The following is a 12540-nucleotide window of genomic DNA, read 5'->3' as shown; positions in this document are numbered from 1 at the left end:
TATTCCAGCTGAATTTTTTGAGGAAGTCCTTCATTACTGAAAAGGCTTTAAATAAATTATAATTATTATAAGAAATACTATAATTAATAAAATAATCTAATCATCTTTGAAACTTTTCTAAGCCTATCTTGTTCAGTGGTTCCATGCAGTGATGTTTAGCCTTCTTTGTTCTTTGGGCTTGGAATATTGACCAGAATTCATTCATTCTTAAAAAGGTATTAACTACTGATTTAGCAGTTTACAAAGTATTTGAAGCATCTAGGGACATCACTTGTACTTGGAAATTTGAGGGGAATTTTGTTTTGAATATCAAAAACACATGTGTAATAGCAATAAGTAGGAAAATTCACATGAATTTTTGACTTTAGACCTGAAATGTCAAAAAAATGTCCAGCTCCTGGATGCTTGGTATCACAATGGTTTGCTCTTGTCATGAAATTGTTGGTATCGATTTGTGAGGACATATAAATTCAAGTGCTAAATTGTGTGAAGAGGTTAGAGTGCTTTTGAATGAGAAGAGAGCCTTTAGGGAGGAAGTAGGTGGTGGGATGTGGAGATTGGGGATAATTTCACGTAAAAGGAGAAAGGGTTTTCTTAGGGGAGGGAATAGCATCTTCAAAAGCAGGGTAGCAGAAGAGGAGGTGAAGCACTTGTGGGAAAGTAAGGGAACTGCCTGGCATGTTGAATGTGATAGAATAGTGGGAAATACGGGCTTGTGTATAAAATGTGAAACATTTTACTTATTTGTGAAACATTTTGCAGGTCAGGTGGAGGAGTTTAGACCTATTGATGCACAGGCCCCTAAAAGTTTAAACATGGTAGTTCTTGTCATCCACACTTCTGTCCTCGGTCCTTTAAAAAGATTTATGACTTTTTGCATGAAATATTTAGAAAGATTTAGATGTAAAACATGTTTATGTAGTCACTTGTAGAACTGATTTTATTAACAGGATTACAATGATTTGAAACTGGGATTGTTCCAGAAAATGAAGGGCAAACACTTTTCCTATTAAGTCTGTATCAAAAGATGGAATTCCAGGTCATGAAGCAGTACAAAAAATTCAGGCAAAAAATCCCACTCACTGGCTTTGATACAATTGAGTTTATTTTTATCTTTTTGGAGATACAAAAAACAATGCAGTTGACACATAAAAAACTTCTTCCCTGTGTAGGTGGTGTTTACTAGTGATCCTCATAAAAGCTACCTCCCTGTGCAATTCCGGTCACCCAGTCAAGCAGAGACTCGGCGTGGAGACCTGCCTGTTATTTCTGTAAGTGCTATCTGGTGTGTAGACTGCCTCAGCTTCTTGCTTTTACATTCCATCCTAGTGATGATGAACTATCTCTGGCAACATTCGTTTGTAATAACATTTTGATTTTTGGTGGAGAGCAATACAATAGAGGTGTAAATACCTCCTAAACACATGGCGTTTTTAAATAAATTAAATGAATTAAAATTTTTTTCAATTGATTATACTTATGGATTACTTTTGGGTGAATGTTAAAATTGTTTGTATTACTTTTCACTTACTAATAGTGTTTCAGGTGATCCAGTTTTCTTTTCTACAGGAGAAAAGGCATTTTTGGTTACAAAAAAATTGCCATAGGTAATTAATATGTAGAAAACTGTTTATCGTTGGTTTTTGAAACTTAAAAGAAGCTCCCCAGTTATTTCTTTAAAATATGGAAAGTGAAGGTTTTAAAATCTCCTCAGCCGTTTATTTTGAGGCTGCCTGGCTCATTTTTTTCCAGACAAGGAAACTGAAGATGCAAAGTATTAGTCATCTTTCCTAAGCAGGTTAATGGAAGTATAGGCCTGAGCCTCAATGTCAACACTAGAATTTGAGCTAAGAGCCAAGTTAGCTAGCAGTAACCAGCTCTGGGCATGTGGTCTGTCTAAAATCACGTTGATCTGAGTGCATCCATATTAGGGCTCTGTAAGTAGCAGGCATCTCGCCATTTCACTGAGATCCAGCCAGGGCCTGGGCCCAGTCTCATGCGGTCTCTTTAGGAGCTCGCTTTTTTTTTTAAAGTGGTGGACATCACATTTACAAATCCACATACATATGGACAAAAATAAATCTTTCTCTTTTTTTTTTCTTTCCCTATCTCTTTTATTGTGTTAAAATACACATAACATAAAAGTTACCATCCTGATGATTTTTAAGTGTATATAATTCAGTAGTATGAAGTACATTCATATTATTGTGCAACCATCACCACCATCCATCCCCAGAACTTAACAACTCTGAATTAAGAACTTTTTAACAACTCTGAATTTAAAATATTCCTATTTTAAGGCAGAAGGATGAAATGGGGAGTTATTAATCAACAGTCATAAAGTGTCAGTTGAGCCAATACGTAAACTCTCAAGATCTGCTGTACAACGTTGTCCCTGTAGTCAACAATAATATATTGTACACTTAAAATATTTGAGGATGGATCTCATGTTAGTATTCTTACCACAATAAGAAAGAAAGAGAAATAAAGAAAGATCCCTACTTAAAAGTAATTCAAAGATTTCTCACGTATGTATTCATACCTGTGGCCCTACGTTAGCATTTCTTCCTTTGTAGAATGAATGTGCTATGCGTTCATGATGTAATTTTATTGGTATGCATTTTATTAGTTCAACATCTTAATGCAGTCAGCTGCAGGAAGAACCTGATTCCAGTTAGCTAGCGTGGAACTTGGTGGGTGTCAGTTGCAAAGGGAAGCAAGTGGATGCTGAGTCTCTCTGCTCTACTAGAGAATTAAAGAAGATAGTGTTTTGCCCAACAGTCTCAGGTAGGGCATTCTCCTGGGTCTGAAGGCATTGTTTGACTCCATTGTTGCACACTGGGTGCCCGGGACTCTAGAAAAAGTCGCAGAGGACTGTGTTTTGTCCTATTTACCTCTAATGCTTTTCACACGCATTATCTGAAGAGTCTTTGCTGGACATGGCCTTGCATTAGTTTTCATGGAAAGTTTTGTTTCCTTAAGCAACATGTTTTGGAGGCTACTTTTCAAGAGGACAGTTTGGGTATATTAAGGATCATTATATATATTTTTTATCAAATGTGTCTTAGTTTTTAGTATTCAGTTTTTAAAAATAAGAGAATCACTCTGTCTTTTTAAATATAAAATGGCACTTTCCTCAAGCACTCTACAACTGAGCAATTTAAATACAAGCAAAAAGCCACTTTGAATTCCTGTGAGATCATTAGCGATTAGAAGTAAAATTTAAATATAACTTCTCCAAGCAAAGACAGGTATAGTGATGAGAGCATCTCTCCTCTGTTAGCTTTTAATGTAGTTTATAATTTTACACATTTTAAACAGAAATAGTGCCTATGGCTTAAATTAGTGTTAAGTCATTTTTCAGTCTAGTAAGTTTTTTTTGCTTGCTTTTTGGTTGAGGAATTAATGATATTTGGATGTGTCTGGAATTCCTTTTTCTTGTAAAGGTCTCAAACCATTAATTTAAAGGGGATGACTGGAAATTTCAGTTCACAGTAATTTTGAACAAGATATAGTAATACTCTGTGGCTTAAATCCTGGTAAAATTATCATTTTTCCATTTTGATTTTAAAGAAGAGCTATATGGGACTAAGGAAATGAAGCAGTCTGGCTCCTTTGATGTCCCAAACCTAGACTCTAATGGGGAGTTTATGTGAGTTAAGGCCTGATTATCTATCTATCTATCTATCTATCTATCTATCTATCTATCTATCTACGAGATATCTAATGAGGTATCTGGATACACACATACATACATACACACATACATAACATACATACATACATACACACACATATGTTTGGTTTTTTTCCTGAGCAAATGTGACAGTAAGTGAGCTATCTGAGCTGCAGTATAGAGGCTGCCACCTGATCACTGAGTTAGAAAGCTCTGACTCCAGTGAGAGAGTATGTGTATAAGAACGAAGGCCCTGAACCTGCAGAGAGTTACCCGGCTTAGCTGAGTTTGGACTGCCATACTTTGCTTGGAGCATCTTATTTAGTCCGTAAAGACCAGTCAAGGCAAAAATCAATGAGAACGTAGGCTTAATTTCAAATGTTGGCAGAGGAAGAGTAAATAGAATATGCAATTAGAATATTGGAATTATTTGATTCATGGGTTTAGAAGGCAGAGGCAAGGGGCTAGAAAGATGAGTCATCTTGGAGATACTGAAATGGTGATGACAGCAGACACTTTTGTATTCTCAGATCAACGGCACCGACTTTACCTTCCGAAGTGAGGGCATCCTCCTCCTGATCGTGGATGCCTGCAGTGTTCCCTTCCGGTTGACAGAGAAAAAGGTTTTCTCTCTTGCTGATGTCAGTCGTTTGGAAGAATATTTAAAAAGAGGCATCCCTCCAAGGTAGGTGAAGCTTGCTCTCTAAGAGGGATAAGATACCTTAAAGATGACACCTGAGCTTTGGTTTGTCTACCTGCCCTTTTACTCTGGGCATTTAGGCTCTTGAAAACTAGTCATTCCTTCCCAGTCTCAGGTTGATGCATGCCTGTGTGAGCTAAGCTGCTTATTATTGATAAGCAAGGACTTGGATGTTAGAAGAGTTTGCAAATAATGAGAAGGCTCTTGGAAGGAGAAAAGCTCAAAATTTTGAAACATTATTCTCCCACTTTTTAGTGTTAAGTTGATCTACATTGCACCCAACTCACTCAGAAGGCTCATTACCATTTTAAGACAATTTTATGACAATTTTACTGTTGCTGCCATCTGTCCCACTGGTGAACCCTCAGACAACACTGTGCTGTGACAGTAGTACAGGCAGTCATCACCTGGGTCCGTTGGAGATGACTAGACAGGAGTAAATTGATTTTTAAGTTGGTGAGTGTGTGGTCTCTCTTCTAAGAGCTCTAGATTGGTTCATTTTTCTTTGTTAGTCTCTGAACAAAAATGCCTAGGAGAGAAACCTTTCTTTCTTTATGTTAGGCAGACCCTGCCTGGAGGCAAGAAGATTCAGTCTCCTTTCTGCCCCCTTGGCTTTGCTGCAGACACTGATTTATTCATTTAGTGAAGCCGCTAAGGGGGACATAGGCTTCCCAGGGAGCAAAGGCCTGTCTAGCTTTTGGATTATCATCATTTGATCTGATCAATTATGCTCTTTATACTTTACAGAACCAGATCTCATAAAGTCATTGGATCATTTGAATATAACATTCTATGAGTATGTGTAGCTCTGTTTTCTGGTTCAAGACACTTGTGGGGAATTCCTTTCTAAGATCTCAGTTTTCTTTATGGATTTAAAGATTTCTCTTAATGTTAAAAATACGTGCCCTTACTCACTCCACCTAAAGTAATCAAAGACGTAAATCTCACCACAAATGTTGAGGACAGCACAGTAGCCCTGCAAGTCACCCTGTAGATTTAAGAGTTAAAACTAACGTATTAAAAAGTCACAAGGTTGTTTCCAGAAAGAGGACATAGTATTTTGAGATACTGATAGTGCTCTGTTTATTGATCTGGGTGCTGGTTATATACAAGGGTGTCTAGTTTGCAAAAAGTTAATGTGCTGTGCACTTAGGAATACTATTCTATATGTATGTTGTATCTTAACAAAGTGTTAACTTATGGCGCAACTGGCAGTGACTTCCAGGGAGGCTGGGTACATGTTGGGGTAGGTGTAGGTGATGGGGGACCTGTAAATGATCTCATGGAACTAGCCTGAGTAATTTGGACCCATTGTAAAAGGTCAGGCCTGCAGGGTTGCTATGGTCAGATGTCTGGTCTGACTCTGAATTGAATCACCACTGCTTTAGAAAGACTTCAGCAAAAAACCCATACCAACATATAGCTCAGTGGTAGAGGGTATGCTTAGCATGCATGAGGTCCTGGGTTCAATACTCAGTACCTCCATTAAAAAAGAAAGAAGGAAAGAAAAGAATTGTAAAGAAATGTCAAGACCCACATTAAGAAAAGAAATACTTTACTAAAGGATATACAACAAGAGTTGAATAAAAGGAGAGACTCTCCCTGTTTCTGGATGGAAGAATTAATACTGTAAAGATGTCATTCAATCTAAATTAAAATACAAATTTAACACATTTCCACTGGTCTCAAAGTAGGTTACTTTTCTGTTGCATTTGGCAGTTGATAATGAAGTTCATCTGGAAGAATAAATGTGGGAGTAATAAAATATTTTTAAACAAATTACAGTAATACAAGGGGCTTATTTTATCAGATATAAAATAAACCATGAAGCCATAGTAATTAAGCTGGTTTAGTTGTGGTAGAGGAGAGAGAGATCAGAAGACAGAATCCACAAACAGATCTGAATATATGTGTTGATATCCTTGTAATACAGATGGCAATTTAAACCAAACCTTGGGGAACAGATTTTATTTTATTGTTTTTTAGAATTGGTTTTATCCATTTACTTAATAAACAGATAATAGAACAAAGGTAAATAAATAGAACACCTGAGACAAACAAAACCAAACCCCTCCGTTAAAATAGTTTCGTCCATGAAAGAGCTGTGTTCCAAGCCACCCACTAGGTCAGCTGACCTAAATGACTTATTTTCCCGACATTTAGAGAGCCCTTGTAATAGCAACATAAGTTCTAGTTGGGGCATTGAAACAGACACTTGTAATAGCAAGGATGAAAAGGCATGTGAGGTGTCTTTTGTTTGTTTTTTTGACTTCTGCTTTTATCTGGTATTTCTATACTGTATTGAGTTCAGAAGGGTACTCAATAAATACATGCTGAATTATTGAAATTTGCTCTGATCTTCTAACTTTTATAGGTCAATTGTCCTGTTGAGCACAAGAGGAAAGATAAAGCAGTTGAATATTTCAGATTCATTAGTACCTCTGGGATTAGCCAAACCAGCCCATCTTTATAACAACGGTTTGTATTTGTATTCTTCTGTGAAGTTCTTAGGAGGAAAGCAACATAGGCACTTTTATAGTGGAGTGTAGCTACCAGACTATCTTCATGAGCTTGTTTGGCTGAGGCGAGTATCATGAAGATAATTTCTAAATCAGGAGACAGTATTAGAGGAAGTGTGTTGGGATGTGGTTTGTTATTTGGAACAAAAGGTGGGTAGTAAGAGTTCATTCTCTGACGTAAGGAAGTATAGTATTTTTGTTGTTGTTCTTTGTTTCATAGCTGTCTTTGTTTTGTTCACCTCCATCTCACCTCCCACATTATCTTGTCTGAAACTAGTAGAGGCACCAACTTTTTTTTTTTTTTTTTTTTTTTAAATAGGGAATACTGTATTTCTGGGATTCAGTGGAAACTTTAAACCATCATGGACTAAGCTATTTACCAGTCCTGCTGAAGAGGGCCTTGGGCTGCTTGAACAATTCATCCCTTTGCAGCTGGACGAATATGGTTGTCACAGAGCCGGCACTGTCCGCCGAAGAGACCTGGAACTGTTAAGGCAAACTTCAAAAGCACATTAGAGACTAACTGTAACTTAAGTACTGGGGGGAAAAATGTGAACTAACTTATTTAATTTATGGCATTTAAAAATGACACTGTTAACCCAACAGAACCATTTTCCTGTTTGATACAGAAAGGAGAGAAAAGAGTTTAAAGTGATTGCTTGAATACCAGCTCACGCACCTTCTAGTTGTACAAAATGTTAAAGAATTTATTTGTATTTGTTAGGCTGGTATATTTCAGAGAGCGGTTCTCTTACTCCCCACCTCCCACCCCCGTGTTTTGTAGTGACCATAGGCAGTGCTTTACCTTTGGCATAGTGGGATGACGTGGGGTGGGGTGGGGGCTTCTGAGAGTCAGCCGCAGTCCTTGAGGGGACCAGCTCTTGTAGCACCTTGGATACTTGAAGTCTAATGCTCTGTTGTGTCGTTGACGTTGGGTCAGCAGTTGACCTGGGTGGCTGGCATGGCTTGGGCCCTGGTTCTGGGCAGCCTTTGAGGATTTTATATGATACTGAATGATAGAGTTTTAAGTGGCAACTCAGGCCCAGCTCATGCCCTTTTTTTCCCTGGACATGTGCTATTTTTATTCATTTGTATATTGATTCCTTCTAAGGGTTCAACTTTCAAAAGGAAGTATATTAGGACAAAAGGGCTTTTAGGGGTTAGACTCTCTTTAATCTGTGACCATTGGGCAAAATTTTGGCTTGCACCAGGGTCTGAGGTTGGTGGGACCATTTTTGCAGCTTTAATCTTTAGCCTGTTTTGACTGTATATTTGTATTTAAAATGAAGAGCTGAGCTAAATTTTTTTTTTTTTTAAGAAGCAGGCCATTTTCCTGAACTATAAACCTGTATCATTTCAACTTGCACAAAGGAAGTCTGTTCTTGGAGTTGCTTCTGCACCCAGTTTTTTTGTTGTTTTTGTGTGTGGGTTTTTTTTTTTTTTTTAAGCTTTTCTACTCACCAACCTGGCAGGAAGATTGCAAAAAGCTTAACGATACCCCAAAATATTGTACTCAGGGGGAGGAAAAAGGGAGAGCCTTTTAAGGGCCAGAATCATGGAGGGAATATTCAGAAGCAAACCTCTTATAGCCTTAGAGGAATCCTTCACTCTTAAATTGTTAGAGCCAATTTTTAAAGGCATCATGATACCCCATTTTCCTTTCCACTGGGTGCATGCATCTTCTGCCAGTGAGGATTGCATGTAGCAAAAGGAGATTGGTACCGCAGCCTGAGATGTCACCACACCAAGAGGAAAGAAGCATTGAAATACCTTTACTTTTTCCTCAACCTACAATGCATGAAGTGTAGTGGAGGGATGGCCACGGTGAGACGGGAGGGAGTATGTTCAGGTTGACTTTGGCAGTGAGTACAATTTCACTTTTCTCTACTAAGAGCAATGGCTGGTGGCTGGTCCTTTTGTATCCAAGAGAAACTTCAGAGCAGCTCTGTGTGACTTCCATTACTTTACAAATATGCTACCTCAAAGTGATACCGATAAACCTTTCTAACTATAAGTGCTCTCGCGAAGGGCACGTGTCTTAATCAAAATTTAGGTTTTTTTGGTTTCTTTTTTTGTATTTTGATGAATGAGATCTTACCTATTAAATATATTATCGGATCATGGTTCCTCAAGGTGATTAAAGTTTGTGTGTGTGTTTTTTACAACAAATATCTTTTATGTGTGTGTTTTTTTGAGTTTGGCTCTTTAAAGATTTGGAGGATATGTAAGTTCTAAGGCACTTAGTTTTTCTGATTTATATGCTAATGATCAGGGCCTAAGTTAAATAAATAAAAATATGTGTGCATGTATTTTTTATATATGTGTGTGACTCTATCTGTCTTAACAGTCAGTCAATCATTTTTTTTGTTCCATATTCCAGCTGTAAAGAAGCTATTGGCAGAACTGAGGAAGGGAAACTGTGGTCCACTAAGTAGATTTTGTAAGACTAAGCAAGCTTCAGAAGACCAGGGGTCATGTACTCCAGTGCAGAGGCTCTCTTGACTGCATGTTGGAGTCACCTGGGGAGCCTTAAAACTATGAAGGCCTGGGCCCCACCCCTCAACTCCTGCATTCAGATTTAATTGGTATGGAGTGCAGCCTAGGCATTAGAATATTTTTTAAAGCTCTCTGTGTGATGCTAATAAGATGTAGCCAGGTTTAGGATCCACTGCACTAGTATAATGGGCCCACTGTTTAACTTCAGTCTATAACTTTTTTTGTGTGATGAAAACAAAATTACAATTATCTATTATTTTTATTTTTGATTCCTATATTATTTATAGAACTCCCAGCCCTAAACAAGGCATTTCGCTGTTATCTCCTTTCAATAGAACTTTCAAATACAGTTTTTAGTCCTTTACAGTTTTAATTGTCTCAAATTGTTAAATTGGTTATTGAAGCTGATATAGACATCTCAGGCAATTGGAAGCTAGCAATCTGTTTTATTTCTACTGAGAAAATATATTCAAAGGTGATTTATAAGTTCATAAGCATTTTCCATCAGGTGAGGCAGTTGGTTGAGCTCCAGAATTGTGGTTGTCCACAAATCAGCCAGCTGATGAGAAACACAGGGCCTTCTCATATGTCGACAGACTTGGGTTCTAAATCTCTCCTGTGAGATTTCTGCCTCTCCATCTGAGTCAGCATGCCATATATTATCTTCAGAGGCTGGGGGAGAGAGTGCTTGTGAGAAGATGAAAGGTAGACTTATGGCCTTGTAGAATATGACTCCAAGGCAGCCGCTAAGCTGATATGTAGCCCTGGGGGTGGGGAGGAGGTATTTATGACTCCTCTGTTCTCTGGCTCCATCAGAAGAGAACATATTCTCATGCCATTAAATGGATTATTTCGCCTAGAGGAGGGGTGGGCAATGAGGTGATGGATAGAGGCTTAAATGCCACAGATAACGAGGTTTTCATTCATCAAGGGATGAGGTAATGTTTGGATAAGTCCAGTTGAAAGGCATTTCAATAAGCAGGAATGTGCTTAATTTTTTTTTTCAGTTGGTCCTAATTGGTAAGTACTTAGATTCCATTGTGACAATGTTTGTTGATTTCATAATGCAGGGTCGGATTTTACCCTCCAAAATTCTTGTTTGGCTTTCAAATACTTATGAAATCATGTTTAATAACTTGAGAAATTCCCCGAGAAGTGAAGACTGTGAATGGGAGTACTTGGGTAACAGTTTTGTGTCATTACAGGTAGTCTTCACTTGGTAATAACCCAGTCTTTTAGAAAGGAGAGCACTCTGAACTGAAGCTCATTTACAACAAAAGGTCAGGGAGGAAAAAAATCAAGAAATGGCATCTCCAGTCCCTCGCTCACAAATAACAAAATACTGTTCACATCTTGGCTGGACTTAGCATCATTTGGAAGATTGAGGGTGTTTTACCCATATTTATCTTTAATATGAGAGAGAAGCTGAAAAAAGGATGCTAATTAGGCCCTGGTGTGAGGAAGGGCACACACCACTTTGTTCTGATAAAATTAGAGAATGGCTGAATCCTGAAGATTTCTAAATGAGAAACTATGCCCCAGAGGGCATCCAAAAGTACCAGCTATAGCAAGATGTGAAAATGTTTTATCTAAAAATTCAATGAATAGTGGGTCACATTTGTTAAAAAAAAGCAAGAACAAAACTTCTTAGATTGGTTTTTTTAAGTGTTTCTAAGATAGACAATATGATTAGTCTGGATATGAAAAACAATAACATTTAAAGTTCATCCTCAGAAAAGGCTTAGACTTTATAATCAAAATTGATTCATCAGAGGTTGGCAAACTGACCTGCAGGACAAACCTGTCCCCATGATTGGTTTTATACTAATTTTGAGCTAAGAATGCTCTCACATCTTTAAATGACATGTTGGAAAAAGTCAAAAGAAGAGTAACATTTTATGATGTGAAAATGACGTAAAATTTAAATTTCAGTCTCCATAAATTAAGTCTTAACTGGAAGACAGCTGTGCTTATTTGCTTACATATTGACTAAGGTTTGGATAGGGCAGTGGCAGGTTTGAGTAGTTGCCACAGAAACTATATGACCTGCAAAGCTGGAAATATTCACAGGCATACCTTGTTTTACTGTGCTTCGCTTTATTGCGTTCCCTGGTTGTGGCATTTTTTCTAAATTGAAGGTTGGTAGCAGTTCTGGGTAGAGCAAGTCTATTGGTACCATTTTCCCAGTAACATTTCCTCACTTTGTGTCTCACATTTTGGTAATTCTTCTAGTATTTCTATCTTTTTCATTATTATTGTATTTGTTATTGTGATCTGTGATCAGTGATCTTTGATGTTACCATTGCAAAAAGATTATGACTCACTGACGGTTCAGATACTGTTGAGCATTTTTTATCGATAAAGCATTTTAAAATTAAGGAATGTATATTGTTTTTTCAGACATAATGCTATGGCACATTTAATAGACTACAGTATAGTGTAAACATAATTTTTATGCACTGAGAAACCAAAAACTGTGTGACTTGCTTTATTGTGGTACTTGCTTTATGACTGTGGTCTGAAAGCAAACCTACAATGTCTCTGAAGTATGCCTGAACTGTGTTCCTTTACTGAAAGTCTGGTGACCCTTGATCTTGGTGAAGGGTATATTGGTGTTCACTGAGCTGTTCTCAGAACTTTCCTAAGGCTTGAGAATTTTTAAAATGGAAAGTTAAGGGGAAAACCTGCATCAGAATCACCTGAAGTGCTTGATGAAAATGCAGAATCCCAAGCCCTAACTCAGAGCAGAGAATTGGATCTCTGGGAATTGCAGCTGAGAATATAATTTTATAACAAGCTCCCCAGTGTTTCTTATGAACACTAAAGTTTGAGAACCCCATAGCATGTAGTGAGCCCCTGTTATTTCTCTTCCTCTTTTCTTCAGTAGAAAATACATCTGAACAGATCTGAATGCTATAGTTTTTTGACTCTGGTTGTTCCATCTACGCTGTCTTCTCCACAATTTTTTGTGACTAATGCAGGGCAGATTTGATGTACAACACAGTATGTAGCCGTTTCTGGGGCAAAGGTTTGGAGCCCGTGGTAAAGTCTTCTCTCCACTGTCTAAAATTCTGTTAGAATTATTCCTTTGGCTACAGTTATTCCTACAATGAAATCCCAGCCATCATTGCAAGTTCTTTTTATTATTT

General features: G+C 37.7%; 1 protein-coding gene across 7 annotated transcripts in view; it reads left to right on the top strand.

Annotated features, from left to right (window-relative positions):
- CEMIP2 (cell migration inducing hyaluronidase 2) overlaps window positions 1–9211 on the top strand; it is a 79891-nt gene extending 70680 nt beyond the window's left edge. For all 7 annotated transcript variants that reach the window (XM_014567787.2, XM_006194724.3, XM_032477825.1 and 4 more), the window contains 4 exons: window positions 1173–1271; window positions 4207–4361; window positions 6751–6854; window positions 7215–9211. In XM_014567787.2, the coding sequence (XP_014423273.1) occupies window positions 1173–1271; window positions 4207–4361; window positions 6751–6854; window positions 7215–7411 (555 nt within the window). In that variant the 3' untranslated portion in view covers window positions 7412–9211. The remainder of the gene's footprint in view (window positions 1–1172; window positions 1272–4206; window positions 4362–6750; window positions 6855–7214) is intronic.
- The last annotated feature ends 3329 nt before the right edge of the window (window positions 9212–12540 follow it).

Source organism: Camelus ferus, chromosome 4, assembly GCF_009834535.1.
Source record: "Camelus ferus isolate YT-003-E chromosome 4, BCGSAC_Cfer_1.0, whole genome shotgun sequence".
Lineage (NCBI taxonomy): Eukaryota > Metazoa > Chordata > Mammalia > Artiodactyla > Camelidae > Camelus > Camelus ferus.
This window is presented reverse-complemented; position numbering and strand designations above follow the sequence as displayed.